This window comes from Protopterus annectens, chromosome 12.part0 (assembly GCF_019279795.1).
Source record: "Protopterus annectens isolate FY-2018-M chromosome 12.part0, PAN1.0, whole genome shotgun sequence".
NCBI lineage: Eukaryota > Metazoa > Chordata > Ceratodontiformes > Protopteridae > Protopterus > Protopterus annectens.
Window position 1 is genome coordinate 1,513,466,049 of NC_056746.1, and position 16,928 is coordinate 1,513,482,976.

At 37.7% G+C, this 16,928-nt stretch overlaps 1 protein-coding gene across 1 annotated transcript in view; it reads left to right on the forward strand.

Moving 5' to 3' along the window:
* Positions 1–16,928, forward strand: part of LOC122817266 (MYCBP associated protein) — a 2,683,797-nt gene that overhangs the window by 1,200,328 nt on the left and 1,466,541 nt on the right. Inside the window, exon 7 of the mRNA XM_044090481.1 lies at positions 2,023–2,173. Coding sequence (XP_043946416.1) covers positions 2,023–2,173 — 151 coding nt within the window. The remainder of the gene's footprint in view (positions 1–2,022; positions 2,174–16,928) is intronic.

Sequence of the window (16,928 nt, forward strand, 5' to 3'; positions counted from 1 at the left end):
TTCACTCCCTCTCCCAGAATAGGTGAGCAGACAGTGCCTCATCATTCCTCTCCTCCTGCACCAACTTCAACAAGTCTCTGTGTTGCTTCTTGAACTTGAACTGCCTGTGTCATAGCTGGCTTTTTATCCCTCTGTGGCAGTGGAGCTGTTTACACATAAGAAAGGCAAAAGCCGTATGTTGCTGGACATGATGTTTCTCTACTCATGAAGTGAAAGACTGCTTTCACTGACACCAAGAAAAAAATGTTGTGGAAGGTGCACCCCCCACCCCCATACATCTTGCACCTCTTACTTAATGTAACCAGTTCTAAGGTCATTGCATCTTAAGTAAAAGAAACTTACTCCACCACAGTGTCAAAATGCTAAGGCTCACAGCAGTTTAAGTGGTGGCATAGAACATTAGATGAAATGTAGACAATGAGTTTCATCATACTCTCCCTGTGTCTTTGACAGAGAGACTGAGAAGTCTGAAGTTTGGTACAAGTATGTGCTCCTTATGGGAGCATTTCAGAGCAGTGCAACAAAAATGGTGCATGGTCTGTACCAGAAGTCATATGGGAATAGAAGTTACAAGAGCTGAATGTGTGGAGTCTTAAAAAGATAAGGTAGGTTGACTGAGGGCATGACAGAAATTGTAAGTACCCGAAGGGAAAGGCTTTTAAAATAGATTTATGTGAAAACAAAGTGGAAAAATCTGAAGATAATGAGGTTGTTGACTCAAGAGACATAAAGAACGTATTACTTCACAGAAAAGGTAGCCTAAGATTCCTGACAAGACAAAAGAATCAAAGATGTAATAAATGACATTAGTTAGGTAGTTATTTTATATATACATTTGTTAACTGAGTAAGCCCACTGCACTTCGTGTCCTTTTTCAGGGGTGACCCCTCAGCACTGTCTGGTCAAGTAACATGTTCAGAATCACACAGCAGACAAATAGAGGTGGAATTAATCAAACCCTATACTCTTTACTATAGGAAGCTATTCATTAATAGATCAGAGTACTAAATGTTTGACAGTTCATAAAATAATTATTATGAGGAATAAGAATGTAATATGCTACAGATTAAGTGGGATATTTTGTACATTCCTTATCTTTATCAAAATCTGTGATTTCATATTTCTTAGTGTTTGTGTACTGTCTGGACGAAAGAGAGTGATCTGTGGCATTTGGCACAGTAGGCGACTGCCTTGCTTGCCGGTTCTTAAAGGATGAAATGGAAACCAACAGGACTGAAAGGTAGAGCCAGAACACAATCCGCACAAACTCAGATGGCCAGATGTAACAAATTTATTGGTGCTTCCTAGCACCTTGGCTAATGGGCCTTCAGTGGGAACACCTAGGAGTCATAAGAAATCACAGGTTGGACAGACCAATAGCCCATCATTTCCACATGGCCCACAGGGGTTCAGAGGCTAGTTTATTTTTTTGCATATTTTGGCAAAGCCCTTGCACATACAGCGAGGGGATTTTTTGAAAAAACGTATGCAACTGGAGACAAAATGTATCATTAATTTTAATACACTTTACCCTAAAGGTTTGAACCAGGAATTGAATGTTAATATGTTTTAATTCTTTGGTTTTACATAAATTATGCAAAGTGTTTCCATTTGACTGGATTCTTTGTTCTTCTTTTTTATTGCATGTTCACTTGAACTGTTTTGAAGGGATTTAATTAAATAATTGAATAATTCATGTATTAGCACATAATCAAGTAATTTGGAGGCTCTATAAAAAGTGGATGTACTGGTGTGGATTTTATTCCCGCTGAAGGCTCATTAGCTGAGGTACTAGGAAGCACCAATAAATTTGTTACATCTGGCCATCAGAGTTCATGTGGATTTTGTTCTGGCTCTACCTTTCAGCCCTGTTGGTTTAAATTTTAGTCAGTTTTTGTGGTTATCTTTTGTTTATTCATGGTTCTTAAAGGATGCACTAACTTTAGTCTCCAGTGATATTGTACTTCTTTTTTTTTGTTAAAGTAAATACGTTCTAATGAATAACTATCTTTATATGTTCAGGGTTATCGTGTAGGAAGTGAATTTTGGAGTCAACCAGAAAGAATTGGAGATAAGCTACATGGGTTGATGATGACTTTAACTCGGACACAACGTGGATATCCTGAACCATTAACACATGTTGGGAGACCATCACAAATTCGCTTGGAGACAGGTATTATTATTATTATCCTTATTGCTTTTTTCCTGTTTTGTTCACAGCAACAGAACAAGCTGAAGCTTCAAAAGTAAGGCCAAACAGACAGGAAGACTTTCTATTTGAAAAGGTATCTTTCTTCATGGGAACTCGGACTTATTTGCATGTAGTATTTAGAATTTTATCAAATGTGTTGGACTTTTCATTTATTAAACGCAATAATTATGTTATTCATTCTCCCTGCTGCAGTAGCCTATGGGTAGTGTCCTGCCAAGGACACAGCACCTAGCCATCCTGCCAAAGCTCAAACTCCCCTCCCTCCCTTTGGTTGCTGATAGGCTGAACCCTTTTTGGAAAGAAGTGTATCATCAACCAGAGTGAGGGAAATTTTCAGTATTTTCCTGCTGTCTCAAGGAGAAGCATCCTTCTGGCTCCAGAGGAAAAGCAGTTGGTCAAAGGCTTCCTGACTAACAGATAAGACACTTTTTGGGGATTTGGGGACCCGTTCCTCCTATAAATATTTTTTTAATGAATATTAGAGAGAAAGAGATATCTATATCTATCTACATATCTATATCTAAATATCTATGTAATATAAATAAATATATATATATATATATATATATATATATATATAAAATTTATTTTTATTTTTATTTTGTGGGGGGGGGAATATATATATATATATATATATATATATATATATATATATATATATATATATACACACACACACACACACACACACATATATGTATATTATTTTACATTTGTTTACCGGGTGGTGTCCGACTGGGCTAGTAGCCTGTTTTCAGCAGAGACCTGGGGAGAAAAGCTCCAGAAAACAGATTGCAAATAACAAATAGCATGTAGCAAATATAGAGTACATGGATGATAATAAAAATTATTACAAGGGAGAAAAGCTCCAAAAAACAATTACAAAAAACAGATAGCAGTAACAAATATAGAGTACATGGATGATAATAAAAATTTTTACAGTACATTATAAACATTATGAAAAAGAATAAAAACTAAGAAGAGGAAAATACTACATTATAGTAACAAAAATTGAAATGTATACTGCAGAACTCATTGTTAAATGGGTGAAAAATTGAGATAGAAACAATGAGCATTGTGAAAAGAAGAGATTTAAGTGTATGTAGAGTTTAAGAGAGATGTAGACAAGAGAAAATAATGAGTACTATAAGTAATATCAAATCAAGAAAAAAACGTTGGGAGGGGATCAACTGTAACATTGAAGAAAAAATAGAAATACAACCATGTAAAGAGAAAATAGATGGGTGTTGTTGAGGACATAGCAGGAGAGAGAAATTACCCAGGGGCATTACAGTGGCAGAGCCACTTGATTTTTAGATATTCTTTTAATTTTATTTTAAAGGAATAACAGCAGGTAGTGTTTTGTAAGCTTAAGGGTAGGTTATTCCAGGACTTTGCTATTTTGTTTGAGTAGAGGGAGTCACCGTGGTTGTTATGTAATTGCGTTGCTTTGAGGTGGTAGAGGAGAGTGTGAGTGGCAGTTGTTTATGGTTATTAAGTAGACAGGAGATAGAATTGATAAAGTTAGATTTAAACTGCAAACCTAAGGGTTCGGAGGTGTTAGATGTGGAAGGAGTAGGGATAGAGGTTGGGAGTTGATTGATTCCCAGAATTTTTGTGGGTTGTGAAGGAATTTTTGTTGGGAGGTATGGAAGTAGTGTTTTTTTGTCATTTAAGATATTTTTCTTAGTTTGGTTTCTTAGTAACTGATAAGTAGTAAGGTCAGATTTGTTTTTGGTAGATTGGTATAGGGCTCTGGCTCATTCTCTCTGTTTAATCAGTTGTTTGGTGTCAAAAGAGAGCCATGGAAGTTGTTTTGATTTGGTGCATATTTTTCTGGTGGGGGCTAGGCTGTTTGATGCTTCTAGAAATTTGTTGTTAAAATATAATAGATTAAAGTCACCTAGGATGATCATTTCTTGATTGAAAGTATAGGAAAACTTCTGTGTTTGATTGCCTGGGGGCAGATAAGTAGCTATGATGATCATGGTTTTATGGGGATTTATCTGAAAGTGGGTGATGTGGAGTTCAGCATTTTGGATGTCTGGAGGTGTGCAGTTTACTTTGTCTATTTTCAGGGAGTTTTTAAACATAATTGCTACTCACCCCCGTTTTGTTTAGTCTATCTTGTCTGATAATGCTGTAATTGGGACAAGTGATTTCTTAGTCTTTAATGTGAGGTAATAACCACTGTGTCAGGAGAGTGTCTAAGATGGCATGGAATTCAGAAATTTTATTCATAAGGCTTCTGAGGTTGAAATTAGTATGTCGGATTTGGAGGTAGATGATAGTGAGCTGTGTGGGTTTGTTCTGGGGGGGGTTTGGTTAGAGGAGTAATTGAGTGAGTTTGGGAGATGCAATTGAGTTTGGGGTAAATTATTGGGACCAGGGTTGGGATGAATGTCTCCTTGTAATTTTATTTGTTTAAGGGGGTGCAGAAGCAGATTTTTAAATCTGGTGATTGCCTGATGGATTCTGAAAGTGGGGGGATGACAGTTTGAGGATTTTTTTAAGTACGAATGGATACGGGAGAGAATTGGAAGTGTTGAACAGTTGCCCGTAGATGTAGCTGTAAGCATTGGGTGAAGGATTTTGGAAAGTTAGAGTATGTGCCTGGGGTAATGGTAGCTAGGCCAAAAGCTTTGGTGGCCAGTAGCTGTATAGGCTAGTAAGAGAAGGCAAGATAGTATAGTGTGGTAGAGAATAAAGAGCAGAGCTTTATATTTTGGTAGGATGGTACATAGAGAACTGAAGAAATATCAGTAATGGAGTGGGGTACAGCTAGTATAAGCTGGGGGGGGTGGAGAAATAGAAGTTAAAAGTGACACGATGTGAGAATAAGGCAGGGGGTAGTGGAAAACACCGAGTAGGAATGGTGGGAAGGTGGAGTAATTAAATTGAATGGAGGAGGGAAAAAAGGAGCATGGTGTTATTAGATACAAATGTAATGAAAAGGGGGTGTGTGGGAATGGGGGTAGGGTAGAGGAGCGGAGTGAACCCGAACGAAGTGAGGGTGAACGAGGATGGTTGAGCCTGAGGAAAATAAATTAATGAAGATAGAAAAGAAGTCTGGCGATAGCTGCAGTAAAGGAGATTGATTCAGGAATGGGGAAAAGAGAAGGGGTGAAAGTCTTAGCCGATAGCCAGAGGGTTCAGTTGGTTAGGGATTGCACTAGAAATGAATGTTGTATGCAGTGAGACAGGTTAGGAATAGAAATGGGGGGTGAGCAGGCTACAGCAGAGAGTGAACAAGCCAGGAAAAACTATTAAAAATATATATAAGCACATCCAAATGGCAAAAGTGACATACATGGAGCAGTCAGTAGACGAATGCTCTTTGGACCCAGCTATATCAGGTTGCATATCCAGTCACAGATATATACATGTGTGTAAACGATCAGCTGTTTGTGGTATTCCATCATAACAATACCTGCTTCTGTTAAGGATTACACGTGCTTCTGCTCTGTTTGCTTGGCTTATTTTTCAATTTTGTGTGGACGACTGATTTTATAAAAATATTAAGCATTTGGGTTGAACTTTTACAGTTGGAAGTCTGTGTTAAAATGTGCTTATGGTTTTGGAGAATTTACTGCTTCAATGTCTCCAGAAGGCAAGCCATTTTTCAGTCAGATTGTTTCAAACTTGACTGTATGAGTGTACTGACACTGTGTCTAAAGCTTCTGCTTCTTCTGTCATGTTCAGAAGATATATTTGGTTGCATAATTGGAATTTTTCCAGTGATCCGAAGTCTGAAATTCTTAATTCTCCACTTAACCCAGATCTGATATTTGAACATGTGGCTACACAAACCCTGAAACCATAGGATGACAGAAGGAAACAGATGCATGGGGTCTCTAAAATTGTTCAGGTAGCCAGGTTCTACTCTAATAAGACCACTTCTCAATCCTTTAAATGGCAGAACAACAGAAATCCCAGCCTAATAACAAGCAGGCTCCCACAAGAAAGTGACAGAAGGATAACTCTTCCAAGTCAAATAAAGTAACTTTCTTAAAAAAGGTATATTTCCAGCTAATGAATACCTATGGTAAGAATCTAATCACCTTATCCACACCTCCTGTCCCAGTTTTCCTACCCCTCTGACTGATCATCATCCCCTTTGCCTAGGGTCAGACAGTTTCAGACAGATGAGTGTTGAAGATGATTCATCTGGCAGTGGGTGGACTGTTCTCCTCCTTTCAGGAGATTTCCTCACATCCACCAGATCAGTTGGAAGTGTTTTCACCAGTGCTACAACAGATATTAGAAGTAAATCACATGGGCAAAGGTTTTTATAGCAGGATATTTTTGGTACCAGAGAAGGAGCATGTATGGAGACCTGTTTTAGATTTTTCCTTTCTTATCTTAATGTGAAAATTCAAAAATTCAAGATGTTGACTCTACAATCAGTGCTTGCACTGCTTCCAGACTATTGTGTTATGATAAGATGCTTTCCATCACATATCCATTGTTCACAGTTTCAGGAAATTGCTTAAGGTTTACTGTTTCTTGGCCACATTATCTTTTCCCTGCAATACCCTCTGGTCTCTCCACTGCACCTCAAATGTTCACAAAGTGCCTAGCTCCAGTGGTGGCTCACTGCAGATTGCAGGACATCCACATTTTCCTCATTTATGCAACTTGCTTATTTGTGCAGAGCCTTCTCTCGTGTTTGAATTTAACAAAAGTGTTGAACCTCCTGTCACACCTGATATTTCACTTGAACCCACAGAAATCTTGTCTCACACTCTCTTAATTATCTTTTTTGGTTGTCTGATAGATATACTTAAGCAAGAGACCTTTCTTCCAAAAGAAACGGTAAGGTATATCTTTGAGTTTTTTTCTCAACAGCTTCTGCAAGACATTTTTTCAGGATTCAAGATGTTATGGCATCCATGATTGTCATGATACCACTTGAAAGATTACATATGACAAAAATACAATGGTACATAAAAAATTCTGGGACCCAAGGTGAGCATTGCAGTTGTAGAGGAATCAAATGGCTCTCAATCCAGGACTTCCTTTCTGTCTTCCAGTCCAAATTCAATCTGTACCTATAGACTCTTCAGATTAAGCTTGGGGTGCAGTTTCCATGTTAGTAAAAGGGCAAGGTCTGTGGGATGCTTCAAACAGGCCAAACCACATAAACATTAAGAAAATGCTAGAAGTGATTCATGCATTGAAATCTCTACACTATCTGTAGGCTCCAGTCCCTTTACAGGTGGTTACAGACCACACCATGGTGATGTGGTATCTAAATAAACAAGGGGGTACAAGGTCATACCCAGGCAGTGATGGCTTGGGAGTAGGCTCTTCAGCATTCTCTGACTTTTCAGGCCTAATTCTTTCCTTCAGAACACAACATTGTGGCAGACAGACTCAGCAGATCCTGAACAGACCCTCACAAATGGAAACTCAACACAGACATGGTTAAGAACTTGATCCAAGTGTGGGAAACACCTCAAGCAGATCTTTTCATCTCTTTACAAAACAGACAACTAGAAAGATTCTGTTCAAGATATGATTGCAACCAAGCATGGAATGCTGTGTTGTTCTCATTGTCAGGAATGTTTCACATTTTCTAATGATTTCCAAGGTACTTCTAAAAATTCAGAAAGAATTACCAAAACCGTGGTGGTGATTCCTATTTGGACCAGGCAAAATTGGTTCTCCCTTCATATGGAATTGGCCAAGGGCAATTACCACAAGCTTCCTCATGGACTGTATCTACTCACTCTGCACAAGGAGAGTTTGATGCATCCCAGCATCAATCAATTACAACTGACAACCCGGATGATTCAGTTTTAATTCCTTTTGGGCACCTTTTTCACAAGGATGTGCAGCAGGTACTAAAGGAGACAAGAAAGCCTGCTACTAGAAAGTCTTATTTTGACAAATAGAAGAGATTTTCTAGTTGATGTCTTGTCAATCACAGGGATCCTGAAAGGGAGGTAGCATCTGTGGCTCTCAAATATTTTTGTGTACTACTTAAAAGTGGCTTGTCTTATGCTTCCATCAAGATGCATCTTGCAGCCATCTCAGCTTATCTGCCTATGGATCCTCGTCTTTCTTCTATGTTTGTGGTCAAACAGTTTCTGAAAGGAGTGTTGCACATGAGACCTCCTCACAAATTCCTCCTCCTTGGAATCTCAATTTTGTTCTAGAAAATTGACCTTAACTTCCTTTAAACTGGCCTCTCAGGCTGACTTGCAGTTCATTACTTGTAAAACTGTTTTACTTGTTGCTCTGACATCTGCAAGGTGAGTATCTGAGTTTCATACTCTCATAGTAGGTTTACCACAAGGATAGGGTCACATTAGGCACTAATCCTTCATTCATGCCTAAAGTTGTTTCTGAGTTTACCTTGAAGCAAGCCGTCAAGCATCCAGTTTTTATCCCAGAAACAAAAACAAGGGAGAGCAGATTCTACATACCTTGGATGTGTACAGGCAGCTCAGCTATTACCTTGACAGAACCAAGTCTTTTAGGAAGGCTAAACATGTGTTTGTTTCCTGCACTGGGACTAACAAAGGCCAACCCATGTCTAAACATACTATATCCAGATGGATGTCCTCTGCTATTTTTTTTTTTTTGCTATTCCCACCATAGTATAACTATTTCAGGCAAGGTTAATGCATATTCTACCAGGGCCATATCCTCTTTGATGGCGTACGGGAAAAGGATGTGTTCTAGAGGTATTTTAGAGGGAGCAGCTCAGTCCTCTGTTCATACCTTTACAAAGCATTACATACTGGATTCCTTCTCTAGGTCGAGGAGAGGCTTTGCTAGGGCCATTCTCCAGGGGCTGCTGGACTCCTGTTCTTCCTCTGCCAGGTAGGGTAAGCTATGGAAATGTACCCGTAGGTTATGGCAGCTGTGACAATGAAGAACATAGTACAGTTGTATAAGTCCTACTTTCCAGTAACAGTAGCTGCTTACATTTCTTCACTGTTGCAGTAGTTACATCCACCCACCATCCCTCTTTGTAGATAGCTGAAGTGGGGCACAGCCTTCTTTTATACTGTTGTTATTGTTGTTTGGATGATTTCTATGGTGACTATTGATTGTTGACTGCTGACTCAGGATGAATCTTCCTTTATTTCCAGGGCCAGTAAAATCCAGAAGATTTACTTCACTCTGGTTGCTGATATTCTTCACTCCAAAAAAGATGCAGCTAGAAGCTAGAGAGAGAGTCAATGAGTGGAGCTTTGGCAAGCTGACTGGGTGCCTTTTCCTTGGATGGGCACTACTGTTACTGTTATGCAGGACATACACAGCTGTACTTTATGATAAAAGCATGTAAATGTTGACTTTGGTGTCAAAGGGTCACATTAGCCATCAACTTGACCTGTTACCCTACTGAAAAGACCAAATGGATAAACTGAATATCTGAAAAGTTAAATGTTTTTCATTGCCTCAAAGCCTGTTTTTTGTGTCTACTGTACATTTCTGAACCCCTCATATTTCTGACCCATAAAACCTCGTCAGAATTGTTGGCTTCCACAACTCTATGATATATGCAAACTTTTTTTTTTTACTGTTTTGATTGAGCCATCTATTTTGTCATCATATTTCTACCTCTTATTGTTTTGCATAGTTTTTTCTAAAAAAGAAAAAAAAAAAAACTCTTTTTCTCTCTCTCTTTGTATGATTCTACTTTTGAGGTTGTATGATTCTATTATCTTGTCCTCTGAACAAACATACACCTATTATTTATACAGTACAGGTAAGAGCTGCTTCACTCACCTAGTCTGCCTGTTGAATAAGCTACAGATCATACTTAACCAACAGCTTATTTTGCCCATCCCTTGTAACAGCTGACGTATGGCTTTGCCATGCACTTTATTCACTTCATATCATATCAGATTATATCATGTCATGTCATATTATATTTCATATTATATCACTTTATAAGATACCAGCAGATTATGACTGTGAGTCTGTCTCATCTGGCAAGTATTGCACCTTCTCTAAGTAAAGCAAAGTGTCCTTTAACTTATTGTACTTTACGTGACCCCAACATTTTTAAATGTCCCAACAGTCTTGACCTGTACGTCATACTCTAGTAGCGTGTTCCACTTGTCCACCAACCATCCATGGAGAAATATTTATATATGCTTAGGATGAATTGTGTTTCCTTAATCTAGTAATTACAGATATCTTAATCACCTTGTCCTTCCTTTGTAGCCTAGGAATTTTAAATACCAGTACAGATCTTCTGTTGTCACTGATTCTCTAGTGAAAAGGGGTCAAACAATATTATTGAGAAGGATCACTGTAGCAGTAAATCATAATATTTGCATTACTCACCAGTGAAGTTGCTTACATTCCGGCCAGTCTTCCTATCACTGTTAGGTTTTCTTGCATAACACAGTGCAAGACTATTAATCACTCAACTACAATTTGTGCTATATGAGTGTTTATTCATTTACTCTGCATTGTCTCAGCTGATTTTTCTATATCATTATAATCATTTATTAAGATTATTTCAGTGCAGTCCTTTTGAGATGGTAATAACGTCTCTATCTAAATCCATTAACAGCTGTGCTTGTGGCAGACAAATCACTCTGAAAGACTTTCATTTTAAGATCTTATTCTTCGTGGGATAGAGTTTAATAACTCTACAAATCCTAGAAGCTTAAATCTTACCTTGACTGAGAGAAACCTACATGAACTTGAAAAAAACGTTTGAAGTAACATTAAAAGGTGTCTTTCAGTTGTGAAAGTATGAAATGAAAAAGAACAATATTTTACCTAGCAGATGTCAAGGTGAATTCTATTAGCTTTTTTAGTTTCCACTGATTCCCATTTTGGTAAACCAGCAAATAATATACTCACACGTTTAGTAAAGGAAGAAAAGGCAAAGGCAGAACTGAAGCAAATGCTTCTAGTGTATAAGAAACTTCCATTTTAAGAAAAGAATATTTTACAGGAAAACGCAGAAAGTAGAACAACAGTATTGCAAACAGAAGCAGCCCTCTTCATTTTCCTAATTTTAGCTCTTTTAAAGAAAGGGTAAACAGCAATAAAGTAAATGATATTATATCATCAGTAACTCAAACCCAGCTCGGTCAGATATTACCTTATACCTTTCTTTTGTCCATCATTTCATACACTAGCATGATAATACTTCTGACATGTTGGTACTTCAAACAGTTTTGGAAGGCAAGTACATAAATCTGGAGAGCCTGTTTTAGCTCTACTGGCACCTCAGACATCATTTCATCAGCTATAAATATCCTTAAACTTGGCCTTTCAATTTTTATACAAAAAAGGTAGTACACCATCGGAGAAGAAGTGTCTTTATTATAGACTCACTGTAGTTCAAAATCGGGACAAGACATGGAGACCAGTCCTAGCTCTGGTAAGTCTTAGCTAATTCATGGTGACAAGAAAGGTCAAAATAATGCCTTTCTACCATTTTTAGAACACACATTTCCTTCAAGACATCTCTGGATATAGAAGATGCCCATCCTCACTCTCAGAGAAAATACCTGAAATTTGAAGGAGATTTCTGTATTTAGACTGAAGCCATTTTGTTATTTTTTTAAATGCTGTGATTCTCTTCTAGAAATTTTTATAACCATAAATTGCAAAAATCGAGTTTATTTTCACAACAGGTGGTGACATTCTTTGAGGGCATTGCTAGATTTAAAAAAAAATAAAAAAGAGTCTACCTGAATATAAGATTTGATCCACATTTCAAGACAAGGTGCAAATGGAAATGTTTATGGAAGAATTAAATATGCCAAGGTTAGAAGTAGTTGAGGCTCATTTACTAACAGCTAGGATAGGAGGAGATGAGATAAAAAATGGTGATGTATAACCAATCCATAGAAAAGTCCCCAGGAATAGATGGTATTCCTGTGGAAGTTTGGAAGCTAAGAGGGAAAAAACTGATATAGATCTGGAAAGTTTTGTTTAACAGCATTTTAAGAGTAAGGAGAAGCAACAACACCCTGGAAGAAAGAGGTGATGGCTGTAACACCTAAAGAGGGTAGAGACCCATCATATCCAGCTTTGTACAGGCTCATTTAATTGCTAAACCATGATTATACAGTATTTATGTCTATAATGGCTAAAAGAATGGCAAATGTAATGCCAAAATTGATAGGTATGTATCAGTGTGGTTTTGTGGAAGGCAGGTAAACGTCTGACAACATTAACACAACAATGATGAGCCAGAGGGAAGTAGATTGTAAGAAAATGCCACTGGTATTGGCGGGTCTTGATGCAGAGAAAGCATTTGACAGAGTGAGCTGGGAGTTTATGAGCAGGGCAATGGAATAATTTGCATTCCCTGATAAAATTATAAGGTTGATTAGGAGGATATATGAGGAATTGGAGGCGATAATTAAAGTGGGTTGGTTGCTGTCTGATAATTTCTGTTTGATTAGAGGAACCAGGCAGGGGTGTCCTCTTTCCCCTTTGTTATTTGTGTTATATGTATTACCATTTGGCAAAGAAAATAAGGAACTCAGAAATTTGAGGATATAATTGATATGGTAGTCAAGAAAAGATGGCTCTCTTTGCAGATGATAGTATTTTATGTATGATAAAACCAAAAAAGGACATTTCAGTGTTGTGGAACATTTTGAAAATTAATGAAGCTAAAACAAAGCAATAGCTGTAAATTATGTACCCACACACGAATTGGTTCAGCAATATCCATATTTATGGGGACATGATAAAATGAAGTACTTAGGAGTATGGATTAAAAAGGATTCTGGTGTGGTAGTTAAGGATATGTGGGAAGAGACTAAATAAAATATATACAAAAACTAAGAAATTGGAAGCAGCTGTTTTATGGATATGGATATCAAGTTACAAGTAGGTAAAATGTTTTTATTCCCTTTAGTTTTATACACAGGTCAGGCATATTTTTTATCAACCAGATGAGAAGTTGTGGATAGCAGTTAATAAAGAACTGAAGGATTTTATCTGGGAGGGGAAGACAACAAGAGTCAAGTGAGATAAGCTGATTCTTCCAGTATAACAAAGCGGTCAGGGATTACTCGATTTGAAGGGGTATTTCAGAGGTACTCACTTAAGGCACCTATACATAGCACAAACAGAAACCTATGTTTCAGATGTGGAAAGGAATGATGACAAAACAGGGAGAAGCTCGAGAAATGGAGAGACTGTAATTTTGGATGCAGATCCTTAAGGAGAATAACAATAACCGTACGGAATATTATATTCATAAAGTAGCAGAAAGCATTCTAAGAACTAAGTCAACACGAGAATGGAGAAAGGTGATTCTGTCAATAGGGATGACTACAATTAGTAATACAGACAACAGGCAAGAAGAGGCTAGAATTTATGGGAGAAAAATGGCAAACGAAGCGAGATACTGGGAGCAAATAATTTGAGAGGGAAAGGCAATAGAATATGAAAAGGTCAAACATTTATTTGGACTGCAGGCTAGAAATTGCCTTCCCTATCAAAGATTTATATCAAAGTATAGACAAAGAGAAAGAAATAGGGGAATCCTAAGTGAAAGACGAACACTGGTAGAGTTCTTAGTATGATGTAGAACAGAAGGTGCTGTTAAAAAATTAATAGTCAGTAGAGCATATAAAATATTGCATGATAACTATAAGAATAAATCAGAGGAGGTTAGAAAGGAGTGGGAAGAAAAACTGGATAAGCATTTCACAAAGAAACAATGGGGGAGTATATGTATGTCTCCCAAATATGCAACAACGTCTAGAAGATTTAGGCTCTCTGTTTAGAAGTGTTTACATAGGTATATTTGTACCCTAAGTAGACTGCAAATAGTTTTTCCTCAGGTAGATAGCAAATGTTGGACATGTGATGGGGAAGAAAGATAATTGGGAACATATTTTCTGGGAGTGTAATGAGTTGGCATACTTTAAGAATTCCCTGCACTACTACCCCTACTCTATTAGAAATACTAGGTGTGACACCCGTGCACTGGCCCAGCAATCAAGAAGCTTCAATCCTCACCACTAGCACCAGTGAGGGGTGTCCACATTGAGAAGGATAACAAATACACACACAGTAAAGTACAGTTTCCCTTAAGAGCACACAGAGATCACAGTTAGTCTGGGGCTGGTTTCTCCGTTTTTCTCCATATCCCCAGTAAGACTTGCCATTGGCACAGCTATAAAGTGGGGTCCTTAGCCAGGGTCCCAAGCCAAGTCCTCCTAGCACTCTCCCTGTCCAACCAGTGCTTCGTGTCCCTGCCCAAGTAGCTGACACACACACACACACACACACACACACTTTGAGATATCATTTATATACAACCACACAGACACCCCTGGGGAAGGCTGGCACAGGTTCACTAGCTGTTCCCCTTCTATCTAGGCTACAAGGTAGTAATCACTGCCACCAGGACCCTTACTTATCAGCTACTAAAAATACCCTTACCAAATGGTGTCCAATTACTACTGTGCAGTATTATTATCCAAATGGTAAGTGTGACTGAGCAGCAAGGCTTATTTGGAGTGACTTTGTACAGTACCACTATATACATGCAATGTACTCTAGAGCTTAAATTATCTCTACACAAAACAGCCACAGTTGAAAGGTTTAAAATATTTAATAATAATAAATAAAAAAACACAAGACAATACCTCTTACTATACAGTGCTAGTCAATAGTTCAGAGATCACAAGAAAATGCCTAAAATAATGTTGTAGAATAGTCTGACATAAATATAGAAAACAGCTCGACTAAACTTACTATCTTCTAGGAGACACACTAAAGTCTAAGATCCTACTTACATACAGACAGAGCAAAGCAAGTGCTGGTGAGTGGTCAGTTCTGAAGACAAATGCAAAATGCTCTCTCTGTGTCTCTGAGAAAATCCTATAAATTGAGAATAGATCCTGCTGACTCATTTTAGATTACATCATTCTTAACAATTCTCTGGTTTCCCAGGCTAACAGAAACTCTACATTAACATTTCTTAGTAAGTTTGCATCTGGTCAGGAAACTAAAGCAATTAAAGACATTATATATGTAAAATCTAGCAATTAACTCTAGTCTCAAAACAATAGAAAGCATCTGCTGGTTCAGACACCATGGCTCAGAGTCCTGAGATCAAAACAGTCATACAATTCTTACAGCAGAGTGCACTGCTGTTACATTTTTGCAGTTCAACATCCAATATTGTCTTTTCACATTTAAGAGAACAACCCTGTGGCTTATATCAATATTTACAAATGACAGAATTATCTACAAAATTCTATCTAGCTAGGCTGGCAGCCTTCACATATCTTCACACTAGGTAAGCAAATTAGTATGACTTAAATGATTTTTTTTGCTATGATACAGAGTCAAAATTGCCTAGACATAATAAGGCTTTGCTGAGTCTAATTATGGTGGCTGCCAAAAAAGCAATTACTAGAAAATGGAAATCAAAGTCTAAACCAACTGTACTAGAAGTAGTGAATATAGTAACAGAGATAAAACAACTAGAATGGGATCTTTAGAAAAAGGGTAGGAGCAAATTGCATAGAAGAAAATAGAAATTGTCAAAAGAATGCATGCAGACAAGGAGTGAGGTTTAAAAGAAACAAGGATTTGAATGAGCTATATAGTGTTTGACAGTGACTGTACAGATTATAAGTGATGTACAATGTTTGTAACTAAAACTCTGTCAGTGCGGTTTGTTTTCATTTATATAAATATGTGATTATTAAATTATCACTTATGGCATATGCAATGATGTTTATTGGTTAAAAAAAAGATTTGAGCCACTTCCAACTTTATCATTCAAATGTCTTCTCTATGTACATTTACTGCATAACAGTTTCTCACTGTGATTGATCATGTCTTCTTGCATTCTAATGCTTCTTCTTGTACCTGTATGCGTTAAAAAGCCAAAGTGGCTATTAAAGAACATTTGGAATCAGGCCTGTGGTTCTTTTGAAACTCCAGTTTTGGTTCTCCATTCAGGATGTAAGACATTCATTTGTTACCAGATCCTCTCAGCTTGTGATGTGGGATGGCTCACCATCCACAGTCCATGCCAAAGCATTGCAAAATACCATTCAGAACATGCATCAGAAGCACATTTCAAGATTATGCCAATACAGAATTGGTGATCTCTCTGGTAAACAACTTTCAAACCAATATCGCTCACATGAGAAGAGTTTTCAAAGCTCCAGTGGCATTTAAAACCATCTTTCCTTTACATGTTCTTCAGACCAGCACATGTGATACAATAGTAGTGTGGTACATAGTTAAACAACAAACTGATGACCCCACAGCCACATCAGCTATACTAGGAAACATTACTGATATTACACTGGGCAGTGCAACACAGTTTGTCTGTGACAACAGTTTATCTTGAAGACATACCTCTTAACTTCTTTCTGCAAGAATTCTGGACCAAGTCAAAGGTAATGACATTACAAAGGCCCCAAATCAGATATATTTTTAAATATTACTTTCGTGCCTGACTGCTTCAGGTCTTATGTCATGCCAACCATCCACCTTTTTGATGGACAATCTCAGTTTCTCTTGTCTTTTTCCTGTCTCTTCCAAATCTTCTCCACCAAATTTTCTTCTACCTTCCTGCAAATGTTCCTGAACCACCATAATCTGTCTTTTTGACCTTCTCTGCAATTGGAGATAGTTTGGATTTTGCTCTCATGTCATCATTTCTTCTTCTACCCCACAGTGTGCTTCCTATCACTCTTCAAAGACACTTCATCTCCATCACCTCTGGCTTCCTCACCTACTT